We start from the raw sequence: 16,475 nt of genomic DNA, 5'->3' as shown, positions 1-16,475 counted from the left end.
CAGACAGTAAGCAGAGCAGGGACCCACACCTAGCCCCCCTTGCCCTCAGGGTTGGGGGGCAGGGGGGTTCAGCCTGACTTGCAAGTGGGGCTGTCTCAGTCCTCAGACTCCACAGCCAGGCCTTACATGCCATGGACAGCCATGGCTTCTTCAGGGCAGGCCAGCCGCTTCCACCCCTAGCAGCTGCAGCAGTGAGTGGACACCTGCATCATGAGGTCAGAAAGAATACTCAGGAACCAGAAGGCAGGAGCCGGCTGAGGTCACTTCCCCAAGTTACCTGGAAAGGGATAAAAAAGATCCAACAGGCCAACAGAGGGGCAGAACTAAGTGACTGTCCCTCCCCAGGCCTTCCCATCCCTCCGTCCCTGCCATCCCTCCTCTTTCCCTACCCAAGAAGCTGCAGGAGACAAGGCCAAAAAGAGAAGGTTTTTAATACAAAGGAGGCATGGCTTGGTTGCGGGGTGCTTAAATACAAGGGATGAGGGTGTCAGGAGCCAGCAGCGGGGGATCTGGGGGTCCTGCGGAGGGGAATGATGCAGACAGAGTTCCGAGCCTCTTTGATCCGCCACCATCTGCCGAGCCTGCAGTGGAGAGAGGAGCAGCTGAGGCCCGGCCCAGCCCCCACGCAGGCTCCTGCTCCTCTACCCGGCAACCCCCAGTCCCACCCTCACCCCTCAAGGGGTGCCTCATACCTGTGCTCCTGGCCTACCCCAGCGACCAGGAAGTCCCCAGCACTGGAGAACTTGAGGCTATTGATAAAGCCCACCTAAGAAGAGGGAAGAACAACGTCAGCGTGCGTGCAGCTCCCTCCCCTCAGCCGCGCAGGCCTGTATTAGGTCTCTGCCCCTTACCCTCAGGGCCTCAGCGACCACATCTGTGGGAAGGGGGAGTAAGCAATAGCTGTAAGGTGGAGTCCATGAGGACTGAATGACTGTGCGCCGAGAGTGTGGCAGGCATGGCCCGGGGCCTGGAGACCTCAAGACCAACACAGCTGACCTAAGCCCTGCACTCTCAGACGTCACTGACAGATCCTGCCACCTTCCCTTGGGTCACCCAAGTCTACTCACCCTAGCCTGGCAACCAGTCTGGCACCAATCGTGCAGAAACAATCACAGCACCAGGCCCTCCATGCCTCTGCCCACAGTGCTCTGTGCCTTGTGCTCCTAGACCCAGAGTAGGGCCCAGGACAGGAGAGGAGGGAAAGAATGGAGAGGCAGGAGGAGGGAGAATCCTGGCCAGGTCCTGAGCTAGCAGCTGGGACTAAAGCAAAATCACAGTGGCCCTGCTCTGAGGCGCCTTCTGGCATGGAAGAGTATGAGGCTAATTCGAAGGGCCATGAGCACCAAGGGCCTTGCCAGTGTGGCAAACATATGCATTCGAGCCAACTCACCAAGGGGATCTCACAGAGAAGGTCAAGCCGCCGGAAGCCCTCTCCACACTGCCAAAGCCGCACACCAGAGCTGTGGGAGCCTGGGGGATAGAACACAGGTGAGTGCCGCACCCCCTAACCCCCTAGCCAACCCTGCAAACCCCTGCTCTCTGAAACCCAGGGCACTCACCTGTGGCCACCAGGTCTGTGTTGAGCAGGGCTGCCACTGATGACACCCAGAAGGGCTGTTCCAGGCCCGGCTCCCCCCTTAGCCCATGGGCATCACGCTGCAGGGCAAGTGGCCGCTTCTTGGAGAGGCCCCACACGGCCACAGAGCTGTGGACAGGGAGCACGACATGAGGGGGCCGAGCAGAAAGGCCACGTAGGGGGAAGGAATCAAGTGCACACTAGTCGTAGCATTCAGAGAGGCCACCTGAGCGCTCCACAGACCCTTATGTAGAAAAGGTCCACCACAGCTTCCCACGGGACTCGATGAGGCAAGCCGGGGGCAGGGGAAGGAGACATCCACAAGGCAGCTCTTACCCATCATCTGCGCCAGACACCATGTGCTCCTCGTTGATGAGCTGGAGGCAGTCGATGGAGCCCCTGGAGGAGGGAGCAGCGTGGGAGCAGGGGTTCACCCACCCCGGCCGCTCCCACCAGCCCCACCTGGCCTGGCGCCGCCTTACTGGTGGCCGTAGAAGACAAGCTGGGACTCCTCGGGGATCTTCCACACACGCACGGTCCCATCGCGGCCCCCAGCTGTCACACAGCACTCCCTGCTCAGGGCATCCAGCGCTGCCACGGCATCCTGGTGCCCGAAGCTGGACGGGGAGACAGAGGGAGAAGGGGGATCGCACGGAACTCGCACACACACACCCGCACACCCTCTTCCCACACACTCACAGCGTCTCCACATAGGCGTTCTCCGCGACGTTCCACACCTTCACCGAGCGGTCGTGGGAGGTACTGTAGAGCTGGTGGGTGCCTCTGCGGAATGCCAGGCCCTGTGGGTGTGGGGAGGCAGGGGGTCCTGGACTGGGCAGGCACGACAGAGGTCAGGCCTGGAGAGAAGCCAGCCCCTCTCCAAAGTGGCCCAGCAGCCCTGTCTGGAGCCAGGAGCACCCCTACCCATCCTCAAGCAGCTGGAGCCTTCTTGGGGGGGCTTCCTGCTCCCTGAGCAAGCTGGACGGTCTCCTCACCCCTTCCACCACCTAGGTACTTTACAGTGCCTCTCACTACACCAAAGTGCAGCTGCTGAGAATGGGAGCCTGTGCCTCAGTCACCCCCTCCTCCAGGGCCCGGCACCAGGCCTGGCTCACTAGGCACTGCATAATTGTCTACCAAGGGAGGCCCAGCTCACCGACACGGCGTCACGGTGTCCTGTGAAGGTGTACAGGTGCCGGCAGCTCTGGGCCTCCCAGATGAGAATGAGCTTGCTGCGGTCACCGGAAGCCTGTAGGGATTGAGGACAATGGCCACGGGCACCCACTGTGCCCCTAAGCCTCTCACCCATCCCAAGGCCAAGCCTGCCTTACGAGGTATTTGCCATCAGAGGAAATGGCCATGCAGAGGACGTGGCTGCTGTGGCCAGGGGGCTGCCCCTCGGCACCCTTCTTGGCTCGGGGGATCACATGAAGCTTCCTTCCACTTTCCACACTCCCTGCCAGGGGAGGAGAGAGGCTACTGGAATGGGGAGCAGGGCTGACCAGGCACCTCTCCACAGGGTAGCACGAGGCCATAGAAAAAACCCTGGACTCAGGTGAGAAGATCTGGCTCAGCCACTGAGACCCTGACAGATCGCCTCGGTTTCTTAACCTGCTAAGTGATGACCAGCACCACAAAGGGCAGCCAGGAAGTCCTTTGGAAAAATGGTGCGAGTTCTCCCCAACACCAAAGGTGGACGAGGGCACCACCCAGCTGTTGAAGGCCAGGACTCAGCACCTCGGTTCCAGGACCGGGCAGAGCCTCGACACCATCTGCCCAAGCGCCCATCGTCAGCTTCACATCTCATAAAATCATCATTCCTCTGTGATCAACTGTCTCCAGTGATGGATGGTGACAGGGAGCTCACGAGCCCCACATCTGGTCACCCAACTGCCCCCCTTGGGAGCAATCCTGCCTCCAGAATCTCCACCCACTGGGCTTCCATTTGCCCTGATGACCGCCTCCTCCCAAGACCAGCCCTCCCAGAAGACCCCAAAGGGCTGTACCCCTAACCCAGGAACTCACTCACACTTAATAATGGTGCAGTCTTTGGCAGCAGAGAAGATGGCTAAATCGTCTGGGGTGATGACCAAACATGTGATGGGGAGTTGGTGACCCCGTAAGATTCGAATGTCAGCCGGGGCTGGGGCCTGGATCTGGGCAGGCAGGGCCAAATCACTACAACTAAGAACACGAACGCACCCTCCACACATACTTGCCATCCCTTCCCACGCCCTGGCCAGAAGGGAACCAGGCACAGGGCAGCAAAGACCAAGCTTTATCTGCCTCTGCCCAAGGGCCTGCCATATCCCACAGCAAAGACCTTACCAGTGGGGTTCCCAATACAATTCCCTCCAGTTTTATACCGAAGTGCCCTGTCCACTTACCTCCTTTGCCACTGTCTTCTGGAGTCTTCCCCTCTGTTCCAGCTGCATGGAGAAGAAAGGGATGAGATTCCAGGAAAAGACGGCCCCGCTCCTCCTCCACCTCCTCCCACTTACCACATCCTCCTTCAGGCGCCCAGCCACCTGGTCCTCCTCAAATTCTCGAGCCTCAGCCTTTTCCTCCTCTGTAAAACAGATCGAACAAAGTAAATTGAGGTCAAGACTCCTTTTTCCCTTTCCTATCGCCCCATCCTAACACCTCAGGCCTGGGACCCACAGGAAGTTCAGGCCGCCTCTGGCAATGGGTTGGATGGTTTCCTTCTGCCCACCCCTTCCTTTACTTATCAAATCAGACTAGAGCCCCCTGAAGATCTGGCCTGTCCCCCACACAGGGTACCAGCAGCCTGGCAGCGGACTGGCGTAGGCACAGGCCCCAGCCCTCCCTGCCCAACCCACAGGCTCACCTTGCTGCCTGAGCTGCTCAAGGTAGAGCTTGGCCAAGCGCAGCTTCTTCTCCTGTGCAGTTTCCTCTAGTTCCTCCTCCTCCTCCTCCTCAGTCCTCCTAGGAGCCAGGCTGTGAGCAGAAGGCAGCTGGGTTTGAAGGGTTCCTCCAGTCATTAGGACTCTGCCCCCTCACTATTCCCCCTGCCACTTAACCACCCCCATCCCTTGTCTGCTACATGGCCAATGACCCCACACGCAGAAAACCCAGAGACAAGACTTACCAAATGGAATAGGTCCCATCCAGTGCCTTACATAAGGTGAAAACAGACCCCAAATCCAAAGAGATCACTGTGAAATCTCTCGGAAAGAGAAGGGTCTACAGGCTTCCAAGAAAAGTCAAGCGGGGTCAGGAACCAAAATAACTTCAGACATCTCAGCAGGAACATTGAGAGCAGGACAACAAAGCAGCCGCACATGAAACTCTCAAGGAAAGTGCTAATCCCTGAATGCCAAGCCAGTCAAACCACCGCCGATGGAGACACTGTCAGATCTAGAAGGCATCACAAAAAGTGTCCTTTCTCCTTCCTTTGAGGAAGCAGGATGTGCTCCCAAACAAGAGGGTAAACTCAGAATGACAAAGGCTTGGGAGCCAAGAAACCACATTTCCAACACAGGCAGGAAAGGTAGATTCCAGGATAACCGCCCCAGGCATGAGGGAGCAGCCAGCCGCATCCAATCCAAGCACTGGAGAGGCAGACACATTGGGACTATCGTCACCCCATCCTTTATCTGAAGGACAGAGATTCTGGGTGAAGCAGGAAACTGTCTTGGCTTGACCTTTGCAGATGACATTCCAGCTCTCCCCTCTACAGCCCAATCCCTGACCAGCTAAGAACACTCACTTCATTCAAGACAGGTTCTACTTTGACTTGCTCCTAAGAACTAGTAGGTCACAGGATCTCGGTGGAAAACCCAGCTCATCCATTCCTTCTTATGATGTGCCTGCTTCTCATGGGTCTCAACTGTCTCCCAGGACTCATTCATGATCTTGCCCACAACTTTCCCAGAAGGGACCCATGAAAATTCTCAAGGAATTTTGGCCAAGGCCAAACCAACCCGCCCCCACCCCCAGAGATGACTTGGTACCCAATAAGTGTGTAGCCAAGAGGGTGGTGTTTCCCCTCCCTTACACAGCCAAGCTCCCACTTTCTACCCAGTTTATACAAGCTAATCAATCTATTGTTCAAAGATCCACACATGGGAGACAGAACTCTAAAGAAAATCAAGGGAAGTGTACGCTATGATTCTACACATATAACACTCTGGGAAAAGTAAAACTCTAGGGAAGGTGGTTACCGGGCTGGGGAAAGAGAAGGTGAGAATTTTGAAGGGTGATAAAACCTTTCTATGAGATGGTAGCTACATAACTGCATGATCAGAATTCACAGAAAAGGTGAGTGCTGCTGTACATATATTCCACCTGAATAAAAATATGGGGAATGAGGGAAGAGAAGGAAAGAAACCCAAAAAATTACTAACTCGAGTCAAGAACAGCTGTTGGGACTTCTACAGTTCTGCAAATGGTCTAGTTCTTAACAGAAAAAATGGGTGCACAGAGGTTCATCGCCCTGTACTCTATAGTTCAAGTCCTTTCCAGGTCTTATGTACCTAATACATTTCATAACGCATTTTTAAAATATTTAAAAGTGCTTAACAGTGAGCCTGGCAGACACATATACGCACAGCAACTTAGGATTAAGAAAAACATGTTAAATCTTTCATGGACAGGTTCAAATCAACACATACTCAATTTTGGAAGCAGAATTCCTAAAACCAACTCTTAAGGAAGACACTACGATTTCCTAATATGAAAGTTTGCACTCCACAAGATAAGCTCTGATACCTCATTCACCCCCTCTGAAGCCCTGTGACACACCCCAAGTCCTCCCTTACTGCAGAATAAAGGAGGTATTCAAGGCCCTCCTTCACAATCTGGTGGACAAGTGCCCACCACCTGCCATTCCATCTTTTCCATCTTCCAGGCTCACTTACACCCCTGATTTTTTTCTCTGATCCCTGAATGCCTTCCCTATCACCATGAGGGACTCCTCTCACCAGATCCTACCGAAATGTCCCCTATTCTATTCGGAGAACACGGAATTTTAAGATTTACATCCCACTACAACACATTCTGTCCTCACCTGCCTGTTCATCTCTACACTCTAAACAGGGGAGCCAGTGCCTGGCCCACACTGAGTCAGGTAATGATGAAACTGCAGAAAAACAGAACGAAGAACTGGCAGTATTTCTCGTATCCCCCTCCGCCACCTCCTTGCCTGTGAGTTCGGCCTGTGCTCACTACCCACCATGAGTCAAGGAAGCCTCCCTGTCTCCCACTGGGGTTGAGGTTCTGCTCACACGGACCCTGCACGGAAGAAGGTACTTCTCAGGGTCAGAAACTCTAAGAGTCATGACTGAGAGCCAAGAGTCCTGGATTCTTAGCCCAACTCTGCCCCCACTCAGTCTTCCACACCCCAAAGGCCTCGGTGTTCCTTCTCACTAGTTCGAAAAGAAGAGCTCACCTCTCAGTCTCAGAGTCGCTGGAGATCTCCTCATTCATCCTGCCGCCGCCCTTGGACTTGCCCCTGTCCCCAGCAGAGTCGGCCTGGGAATTATACGATATTTCTTTGGCAAGGTGTGTCCACCACGCCGGTACTGACCAAGAGGCCCTTTCGGTCTCTCGAGAACTCCGGAATGGGAAAGGAGGTGGCCCCGGCTCAAAAACAAGGGTTTCCAGGCTTCGGCCCGTGGTGAGAGGGACAAGGGGCACTCCGGCGGGGGTCCCGGAGAAGGGCCGGCGTGGGGACGGGCGCCGGAGCCCTGAGGTCCGGGTAACGGAAGTGACCCCGACCCGCGGAACAGCCATCTCACCTTCCGCCGCCGCTTACTGGCTCCGGCACCAACAGTGGCCCCGGCCCCTGAGGTCGGCTTTCCCCGCTTACGAGCCGCAGCTGTCCCCGACATGCTGCCCGCCGTGTGTGTCACAGCAGCGGCAGAGGAACTCACGTGGCGGCTACAACCGGGCGGTCTGGCAAGACCCGGCGCCCTGATAGGCTCTCGCCGTCCGGCGGGCCCCGCCTCCCAGGGCTGCATTGGGTCGATCAGCAGTCTCGGTCACGCCCTCAAACAACCATAGGATAAGAGCCTGTAGCCACGCCCTCTAGATTTCCTATTGGTTCTAACTCCAGCCTCCAGGAAGAGTCTCTTCCCCGCGCTTCCGGCCAAGACTGCGGCGCGTGCGCTCTGCCGCTAGCGTGGGTCTAGGGAGGGGTCGATCTGGAAGTCCCTTCTCAGTGCGTTTGCGCCCTACATGGACGCTAGGGGGCGTCGGAGACGCGGGGTTTTGTGTTCAGAGTGTGGCTCCGCCCCGTCAGGGGCTGGGATAGGGTGAACCAGGCTGGCGCTAGTTAACGGGGGGATCCAGGCAATCTCAGGGAGAGGGAGTTAGTGCACGAACTCAGGCCCAAGGTCATTATTGCATCCGGTGGTCGCGGATTGTATGCCGCAGGCCAGACGAGCAGCGTTAAGGACACAGTAGTCTCCTTGGCTTTGGCTATGTCTCCATCAAGTGTCCACCCATCCATGGGACAGGCCGCTGGCCTCTGCCTGCCCCCATCTCTGACTCATCGACTAGTGGTCAAGTAGTTAGAATCCTACACACCCCCTCCCTGCACACCCCTGTCCCTCCTCCCTCTTCCCCCACCCCACCCCCCTGCGGAAAGTCCCTCCCTAAGTCACTCTTAAGGCTTACTGAGGATTGCTAAAGTGTAGAGGGAACCCTAGAACTTTGACTGCTTGTAGGAGGTCTGACACTAGGCCCTGTGGCAGCCACTTCTCCCAGTCACTGCTTCTCTTAGGTGAGTGCCCTACGGAAGGCTTTGCCGGCAGCCCTGGGCAGGGCTGGGCAAGGCTGGGCAGGGCTGGGCAGCGCAGGGTGGAACCAGTCCTTGCTCTTCTGTGGTCCAAGGCCATGATCTGGGACCCTAGCTGACACCCTAGATCTCTTGAGCCCCAAATGAAAGTCGCACCACTGGGTTTCAAGTTCTAGAGGGGCAAACGGATCTGGCCCTAGGAGTGCTGCCCCAGGGAGCCACTGCCCACTTTCCTCCATAGCTGGGGTGACTCAGCCCGCAAACATGCCAAAGTGGTGTTAGTTGAGAGGGAGGAGCAGGCAGTACTCAGAGCTAGCTCTGGAGGGAGGAGGAGCCTAGAAGTGGGAGGGGAAAGATGCTTCTTTCTCTTTCCTCAATACCTCTGGATATACTGGAGAACTAGTCAGGGTAGGGAACCACCCTTCCTAGACGTGGGCAGACTGGCCTGGCCCCTGTGATTGGAAGAGGGGGATATCTAAGGTGCAGAGAGCCTGTTTGGGATTGGGGACAGTGGAGGCAGGGCAGACTGCCAAAGGGCAGATCCAGGGTGCGGCAAATTTGGTGCTGTGCCAGCTTGGAAGGGTGCAGAGGCCATGGATACCTGAGCCCTCTCTGTGCCCCAGAACAGTCATGGCTCCGAAGCGCAAGCTTTCAACATCACATGGGGCCCCTGAGAAAAAGAAGGGGCGGCAGGGGACAGAGGCAGAGGACAGCTTCCGCTCAGCCGCGGCAACCCTGAAGGCGGCACCCACAGAGAAGCGCATAGTCCGAGTGGACCCCACGTGCCCACTCAGCCGCAATCCTGAGATCCAGGTAAGCTGTAGGCCCCCCTCTGAAAGTACAAATACTTTCAGACCTGCTCCCTAGTCCGCAGGGCTTGTCTCTGTAGTTCAAGTGTCCTAAGTAAACTATGTTCTCCCCAAATCCCAAAGGTCGGGCAGGGCTGTATCCCACCATAGCAGGAAGTCTTGTCTGCTCTTCAGACCCAGGGCAGGTCTCTGAGCTTCTCAGGTCCCCCCAACTATGCCCCCTCAATCCAGTGTCCCCAAGGGAGGGCTATGTCCCCGAGATCCTTCGGTGGGCAGGATTGTGTCCCTACTGAATGCCCGAGGAAGAACCATGTCCCCCTCAGGTTCCCCCACCCAGGACACAGCCATGTTCTAGATCCTCCCATACCCCATGCCCAACCTTAGCTATGTCACCTCAGACTTCATCCCCTCAGGACCAAACCCTAACCCCTCATGCTTTCCAAGCTGCCCCCTCTGAAGGCCCAGTGCCATCAGACCTTGGTGAGCAGCTGACTCCTGCCCTGCCCAGCCCCCACCAGTGTGGTGCCGCTGGGACCCGTCCCATGCCAGGGCAGCCCGAGCCAGCCTTCCCTCCCCGAGCCCTCTCTGGCTCCAGGTACATGAAGACTATGACTGCACCTTAAACCAGACCAACATTGGGAGCAACAACAATAAGTTCTACATCATCCAGCTGCTGAAAGAAGGTGACGGCTTTGTCTGCTGGAACCGCTGGGGCCGTGTGGTAAGTGCCACTGCCCTCGCCTGCCTCCTCCCTACCCTTCCTCGCTCAGCTCCTGCCCCCTGCTCCCTCCTGTCCCCAAGCTTACTCTGCCCAAAAGGCCACAGCTGCTTCCCACCTACCCCCTGGCCAGGCTGCTAGATACGGGCTCTGGCACAGCAGAGACCAACAAATGCTGTGGTGGGCATGCCCCTGAGGACTGTCATTTGCAGGGGGAGGTGGGCCAGTCGAAGCTCAGCCACTTCACATCACTGGAGGATGCAAAGAAGGACTTTGAGAAGAAGTTTCGGGACAAAACCAAGAACAGCTGGGCAGAGCGCAAGCACTTTGTGGCCCACCCCGGGAAGTACACACTTATCGAAGTGCAGGCAGAGGAGGACACCCAGGAAGCTGTGGTGAAGGTAAGATGCCCTGGGATGGCGGGTGGGTGCTGGGCCAAGGGAAGGGACGGACGGAGAGACCCAGCCGGCTGGGCTCGGCCACAGCCCCGCTGTGTAAACTCAGGCCCAGATGTCCCTGCTCTGGCCTCAGTCTGACCCTCCTCTGTCTAGTGCCTGCTCCAATGAGGAGCCAGTACAGCTGCTCCTGCACCCCTGTGTCCTCTCTGCTAGGTGGACGGAGGCCCAGTGAAGGCCGTGCTTCAGCGGGTGCGGCCCTGCTCTCTGGATGCAGCTACACAGAAGCTCATCACCAACATCTTCAGCAAGGACATGTTCAAGGACTCCATGGCCCTCATGAACCTGGGTGAGGGGAGAGGGACCAGGCAGGGCGGCAGGGGCCTGGGAGACAGGATGGGGAGGGGGGGCTAAGTCTCCCTGCTCCCCGCCCCCCCCCCAGATGTGAAGAAGATGCCCCTGGGAAAGCTAAGCAAGCAGCAGATTGCACGGGGCTTCGAGGCCTTGGAGGCCCTGGAGGAGGCCCTGAACACCCCCACAGAGAGCGGCCCCAGCCTGGAGGAGCTGTCCTCCCACTTCTACACCGTCATCCCCCACAACTTTGGCCGCAACCGGCCCCCACTCATCAACTCCCCTGAACTTCTTCAGGCCAAGAAAGACATGCTGCTGGTGAGGGCTGGCAGGTGGGCAGGCACTGGCAGTACTGGACAGACAGGGCAAGGGCTATGGGGACAGGAGGCCAAGGGGGCACCGAGAGACTGCAGTGGGCAGAGTGAAGGACAAGGGAGTGGAAGGACAGACGGAGAAATGGAAGGGGACGAGCAGGTGGATGGACAGGTGGGGTGGCCGTGTTACCTGCAGGGGGGGGGAGCTGGGATCAGGTGGGCAGACAAGCTGCCAATGCCCTGCGCCTTAGGTGCTGGCGGACATTGAGCTGGCCCAGACCCTGCAGGCAGCTCCCGAGGAGGAGGAGAGAGTGGAGGAGGTGCCGCACCCCCTGGACCGAGATTACCAGCTCCTCAAATGCCAGCTCCAGCTCCTGGACTCAAAGGCACCAGAGTACCAGGTGGGCCGGGCTCACAGTAGGCACCATTATCTCTGCCCACCTGCCCTCTAGGTACCCAGAAGAGTCCCTCGCCCTTAGCCTGTGTCTCAAAGACCTGAGGAACACTTCCGGAACTACAGGTCTAGTGGCGGTCACTCACATGCCTCTCAACCTTGGCGCCCAACTTCTGCTCTCCCCACAGGTGATACTTACATACTTAAAACAGACTGGCAACAACTACAGGTGCCCTGCTCTTCAGCACGTGTGGAAAGTGAACAGAGAAGGGGAGGTGAGGGCAAGTTCCCCCAAACTCTGCCCCCATCATCACTTTGTCCCTTAGAGAGATGTCTCAGCCTTTCTGCCCTTAGTGAGTCCACTTAGCCACACTGACCACTGTCCACCAGGCCTAGGCCTTGTGCATGTGTGCATGAATGTGTATGCGTGAACAGAGGTCCCCTTGGCCTTGGTCACCCCCTCTGCAAAGCAGGGAGAAATGCCTGAGCTTAGCTGGCATGACTCTTCTGTTTCCGATGTCCTCCCCTTCAGGGAGACAGGTTCCAGGCCCACTCCAAGCTGGGTAACCGGAGGCTACTCTGGCATGGCACCAACGTGGCAGTGGTGGCTGCCATCCTTACCAGCGGGCTCCGCATCATGCCGCATTCTGGTGGCCGTGTTGGCAAGGGCATCTACTTTGCCTCGGAGAACAGCAAGTCAGCTGGCTATGGTGAGGCACCCCAGGGCCAAGTTCTGGGCAGGTATGGGGACACTAGAGGACTGGGCCCTACCCTTGTCCACTGGAAATGCATGGTGGGCCCTGGAGAGGAAACACTGAATTGTTGCTGATCAGAGTGCTCAGCAGGGCATGCTGGAGTTGGGGGAGACTCAGAATGCACCCAGTGGTCAGGGACAGCTTCCTGGAGGGATGCAGATAAGATGAGCGTGGCAACCAGACCAGAAGGGGCTGAAAGAGTCTCCAGTACAGCTGATAATATACCATAGAATGTGGGCAGGCACCGTGGTGGTGCCGAGGATCAAGAGAGCCGTGTGGACTTGTACATGGCAGGATCCATGGTTGAGGCAGAGGCTGAGGGGTGGTGTTGCTGTCATCCGGTGTGATGCTACCAAAGCCAGTGGAGGTGGGGAAGGAGAGGGGGAAGTTTCGGGGTGTCTCTAATGACTCCCAAGTTTCTGTCCAAAGGTGCCCTCACTGACGTGCCCTCCCTAGACTGACCTCTCAGCCTGGGTTTTGGTCAGCCCTAGAGCATCTTAGAAGGTCAGCCCATCTGTCCTTGGACCTGGCTCACTTGGTTGGGTACCACCCACCCATCCAAAAGAGCAAGGCCCAAAATGCACTGAAGGACAGAGGGGGCTGAAGTTCTAGGCTATTCTGAGATTGCCCAAAGCCAAGGGGTCCTCTAGGAAGGCAGAGGAGTTTAGGAAAGGAGGGAGGAGCCTCCCTGGTGGTGCACCAGGTTAAAGCGCAGCACTGGAAACTAGCTGCAACCTGGGCCTGAGTTCGATCCCCAGCCAGGGAGGTGACCCACATGGTGTGGCGGGCTTCTCCTGCCTCTGACCCACGTGGCGCGGCAGACCTCTCCTAACTGCCCGCTGCTCCCCTCAGCAGTGTGCTTCATCAGTCTGCCTGTTCTGCACCCCACTGTGTCTCTGGTGAATCCTCTCACCGCCCCTGCACCTCTGGCCTGTACCCCATTTCTTTGTTCATAAGTAAATAATTTTTTTTTAAAGGAAGGAAGGAGGGTGATCTCAGGAGAGCCAGTTCAAGCAGGCCTCAGGGTGAGAAGTGAAGGATGCCAGTGGAAAGGCAGCAGAGCAGGCCAGGGAGATCAGCCCCCACCCCAGATTTGGTCACCGGGAAGCCATTTTTTAGCTTGGTGAGGAAAACTGGAGGGACAGAGGCCCCGCTGCCCAGGGCCCGAGATTGAGGGCAGAAAGCGTGAAGGCACACAGCCAGGACAAGGGGTGCTTGAGGGTGGGAGAGGGGGCACTTTTCTGGGATGGAGCACTGACACCAGAGGAGGTAACAACAGTGTAGAGGGGCCCAGGGAGTCCAGCAGGAGGGGCCAAACTGCCCGCCTGAGCTGCCCTGTGTCCCCCAGTTACGGGCATGTCCTGCGGATCCCACTGTATCGGCTACATGTTCCTGGGTGAGGTGGCCCTGGGCAGAGAGCACCACATCACCATCGATGAGCCCAGCTTGAAGCAGCCGCCCCCTGGCTTCGACAGTGTCATTGCACGAGGCCACACCGAGCCCGGTGAGTCCCAGGAAGCTGGGTAGGCCTGGCGACAGAGGTGAGGCTGAGATAGGGGACCAGGAGGCTTTTGGGGAGCAGGTGAGCAAGGAAGGGGCTGTTGAGAGGGACCAAAACAAGTAGGCCTTCTCTCTGCAGTCATTCACTTTGTCATTCAACAAACATTGGCTGATGCAACAAATCACTCCTGGGCATCCAGGGGGGCTTCAGAGAAGAGATGTGACGAGGAGCAATGATTTAGACACTGGAAAGGTGGGAATGAGCTGGCATTCCCTGAAACAGAGGTAGACGGCATAGAGGGCCAGGACTCACGGTTGGGGTCCAGCTCCAGTGACCCTCGGGCACCCGTGACTCTTGCTGTGCTCTGCAGATCCGACCCAGGACACAGAGCTGGAACTGGATGGCCAGCGAGTGGCAGTGCCCCAGGGCCAACCTGTAACCTGTCCAGAGTTCCGCAACTCCAGCTTCTCCCAGAGCGAGTACCTCATCTACCGAGAGAGCCAGTGCCGCTTGCGCTACCTGCTGGAAGTTCACCTCTGAGCTGCCGCCCTGGCCCCCAGGCCCTACTGGGCGCTAGACCATCATCTCCAGTCTTCCTGCCCACTTCTGATGTCCTCATATGCCCCTTCTAGCTCCCAAATCTCCCTTCTGTGTCCCATCCACTGTCCCCCAATCCTCGTTAGTCTTGGTATTGCTGTGCCCCAGGATCCCACCTCCTTAAGTGATGGGCATGGTGGACTGGCATTATTGTTGGGATATGGGTGAAGCAGCCATCGAAGGCTGTGTGGTTAGAGGGGCACAGGCCACGGTGGGCCAGACCCCACATCCACCGGCTGTGCACCCTGGCCCAAACTGCCCATCCAAGAGGTCTGATCACCATCACAAGCAAGGTCATTAAACATGTATTCACTCCCTCACCCACCACCCCCACCCCAGCTTCTCCTTGTTGCACTGCAGCCGCACTAGACCGGACCTCCTCTCTCCATGGCAACTCATCACGCCGCTCCAGCCCCACACCAGGGAGCATGTGCTCGCAACGGCTGGTGTGGGACACACGCACACGCGTGCATGCACCCACACACACGCCTGCCCCAACCAGCTTTATATCCATCACCACAACCACCAACCTCTTCTGATAACTGAGTCTTCAAAGAGGACTCTGACCCCAAATTAGCCATTTGGAGAACCCCCGGTGAACCTGTCATTTAGGCCTGATATTGCCAAACAAGTCAAGCAGTTTCCATGTCTCACCGTCCTCATGTGTCCTACTACTGAGTATTATAAATGACTTGAACATGCATCCGAGGGGCGCAGCTCTGCAGTCAGCAAAGGAATGCCCACTGTCGCCCCAAGTAACCCGTCTACAGACGAAGGATGCCGGGAGCAGGTCAGGATCCAGCCCGCGCTCAGACTCTGCCTTGGGCTGTCGTATTTCTGTTGTCTCCTTTAACCCGACACCGTTCCTCTGCCTTTCCTTCATGGTTAGCATTCCTGACACTCCTGAAGAATATACCACAGTTGTCTTACAGACTTTCTCTCAATTTGGCTTTGTCCAAGTTTTGTCAAGATCAGATTCAGGTATTACCTTTTGGGCAGGGAGAGTACATAAATGATGTGTCCTCAATATATACATCAGAGAGGACACGTCTCTTGCTTGGTGATGCTAACTTTGATTGCTTAGTTATGGTGGTGTCTACAGGTTTCTCCACTGAGCATTTCTCCTGTTACCATTTCCCAGGAATCTATAGGAAAATATTTTGAGATATGAATGTCCAGGTCCTTATTAACTTTCACCCACTGGCTTTTAATATCCATTGATGATTTTTACCTGAAAGTGATTATCTGAATCCATTTTTGCTAAGGTGGTTGTAAAAGGTAGTTACCTGATGTCACCCTTTTTTCATATTTATTAACTAATATTCCCCTTTATTGTCACTATGTATTCATGGATTCTTATTTTATGCAGGTCACTATACAGCCCATTATTTATTTTGATCCCCAGACTACCCCAGATGTGACCAATAAAGGTCCTTGAAGCTGACTTCTGTGTCACTATCAATTCTTGAGCAGTCCCTTCCTTTCCGGCCTCAGATGTTTCAGGCTCCTCTTGCACAGACTTGAAATTAGCCATTTCTCCAAGGAGGCTTCGTTCTCTTGAGCAGGAAAGGGCAATTTAGAATTCAGTCTCTGGCTAATGGCGATGCTCCTTGGCACTGGAGCCTTTATGGCCTTGTAGTAAGAGTGCTAGGAAATAGTATCCATAAATAAATGAAGACAAACCCATCTGTGTGTGTATTTCTCCAGTTCCAGTGAAACACTGCAGGCTTCCTCCATATTCCCCAAATCCTTATTTATACCTTCCTGCTCTAATGATAAGAACCTTGGTTTCCACCCGTCCCACACACGCAGAAATTTTCTTCTCAGTCCCACATAAAAAGGCATTTAGGGACTGTTATACTCATGCCATTGTGACAAACAAGCTTTCTAAGCAGAGCTCAAATTTTAGTGACTCTAGTCACTAGTCAAGATTATCTTTCTGTCCGTAGACTAAGGTTTGATGATCAAACGTTAACTTATGAATTATTTATTTTCCTTTAGTGCAGTTGTGTTATTAATTTGAAATATATGTAGGTTCATTTATTTATTTATTTTAGGGGTCTTTCCCCCACCTTCACTGACCTATTTTTCTTTCAATGTGCAGAACATGAACATAGTTCCCAAAAGCCTGGTATATACTAAAATGCGTGCTCAGAATTGTCCATCTCCTAGCCTCCTAGCCTCCAAGCCTCCAAGCCTCCTAGCCTCCTAGCCCCCTAGCCCCCTAGCCTCCAGGCCTCCTAGCCCCCTAGCCTCCTAGCTCCCTAGCCCCCTAGCCCCCTAGCCCCCTAGCCTCCTAGCCTCC

At 55.9% G+C, this 16,475-nt stretch overlaps 3 protein-coding genes across 3 annotated transcripts in view; 1 reads left to right on the top strand and 2 right to left on the bottom strand.

The window, feature by feature from the left end:
• Positions 1 to 412: 412 nt before the first annotated feature.
• RRP9 (ribosomal RNA processing 9, small subunit (SSU) processome component, homolog (yeast)) lies at positions 413 to 7,471 on the bottom strand. The gene is made up of 15 exons (XM_012735268.1): positions 7,336 to 7,471; positions 6,987 to 7,069; positions 4,425 to 4,534; positions 4,078 to 4,145; positions 3,964 to 4,005; positions 3,606 to 3,732; positions 2,908 to 3,032; positions 2,733 to 2,825; positions 2,276 to 2,376; positions 2,059 to 2,193; positions 1,913 to 1,975; positions 1,560 to 1,705; positions 1,391 to 1,470; positions 693 to 766; positions 413 to 581 (listed from the first exon to the last, which is right to left on the bottom strand). Exons 1-15 carry the CDS (start codon positions 7,426 to 7,428, stop codon positions 488 to 490), a joined length of 1,434 nt encoding a protein of 477 aa, XP_012590722.1. The 5' UTR covers positions 7,429 to 7,471; the 3' UTR covers positions 413 to 487.
• Positions 7,472 to 8,144: 673 nt separating this feature from the next.
• PARP3 (poly (ADP-ribose) polymerase family, member 3) lies at positions 8,145 to 14,129 on the top strand. The gene is made up of 11 exons (XM_004676575.2): positions 8,145 to 8,321; positions 8,965 to 9,149; positions 9,741 to 9,866; positions 10,076 to 10,264; positions 10,475 to 10,607; positions 10,701 to 10,927; positions 11,175 to 11,324; positions 11,506 to 11,592; positions 11,850 to 12,027; positions 13,421 to 13,576; positions 13,944 to 14,129. The coding sequence occupies exons 2-11, from the start codon at positions 8,967 to 8,969 to the stop codon at positions 14,111 to 14,113; spliced, it is 1,599 nt and encodes a 532-aa protein (XP_004676632.1). The 5' UTR covers positions 8,145 to 8,321; positions 8,965 to 8,966; the 3' UTR covers positions 14,114 to 14,129.
• Positions 14,130 to 15,734: 1,605 nt separating this feature from the next.
• The window catches only part of PCBP4 (poly(rC) binding protein 4), a 17,241-nt gene continuing 16,500 nt past the window's right edge, over positions 15,735 to 16,475 (bottom strand). Inside the window, exon 13 of the mRNA XM_012735266.1 lies at positions 15,735 to 15,817. Within this exon, the coding sequence (XP_012590720.1) occupies positions 15,796 to 15,817 (22 nt within the window). The 3' untranslated portion in view covers positions 15,735 to 15,795. The remainder of the gene's footprint in view (positions 15,818 to 16,475) is intronic.

This window comes from Condylura cristata, unplaced genomic scaffold, assembly GCF_000260355.1.
Source record: "Condylura cristata isolate star-nosed mole 26May11 unplaced genomic scaffold, ConCri1.0 scaffold00004, whole genome shotgun sequence".
Lineage (NCBI taxonomy): Eukaryota > Metazoa > Chordata > Mammalia > Eulipotyphla > Talpidae > Condylura > Condylura cristata.
Note: the sequence above shows the minus strand (reverse complement) of the source record. Positions and strands in the feature narration are given on the sequence as shown.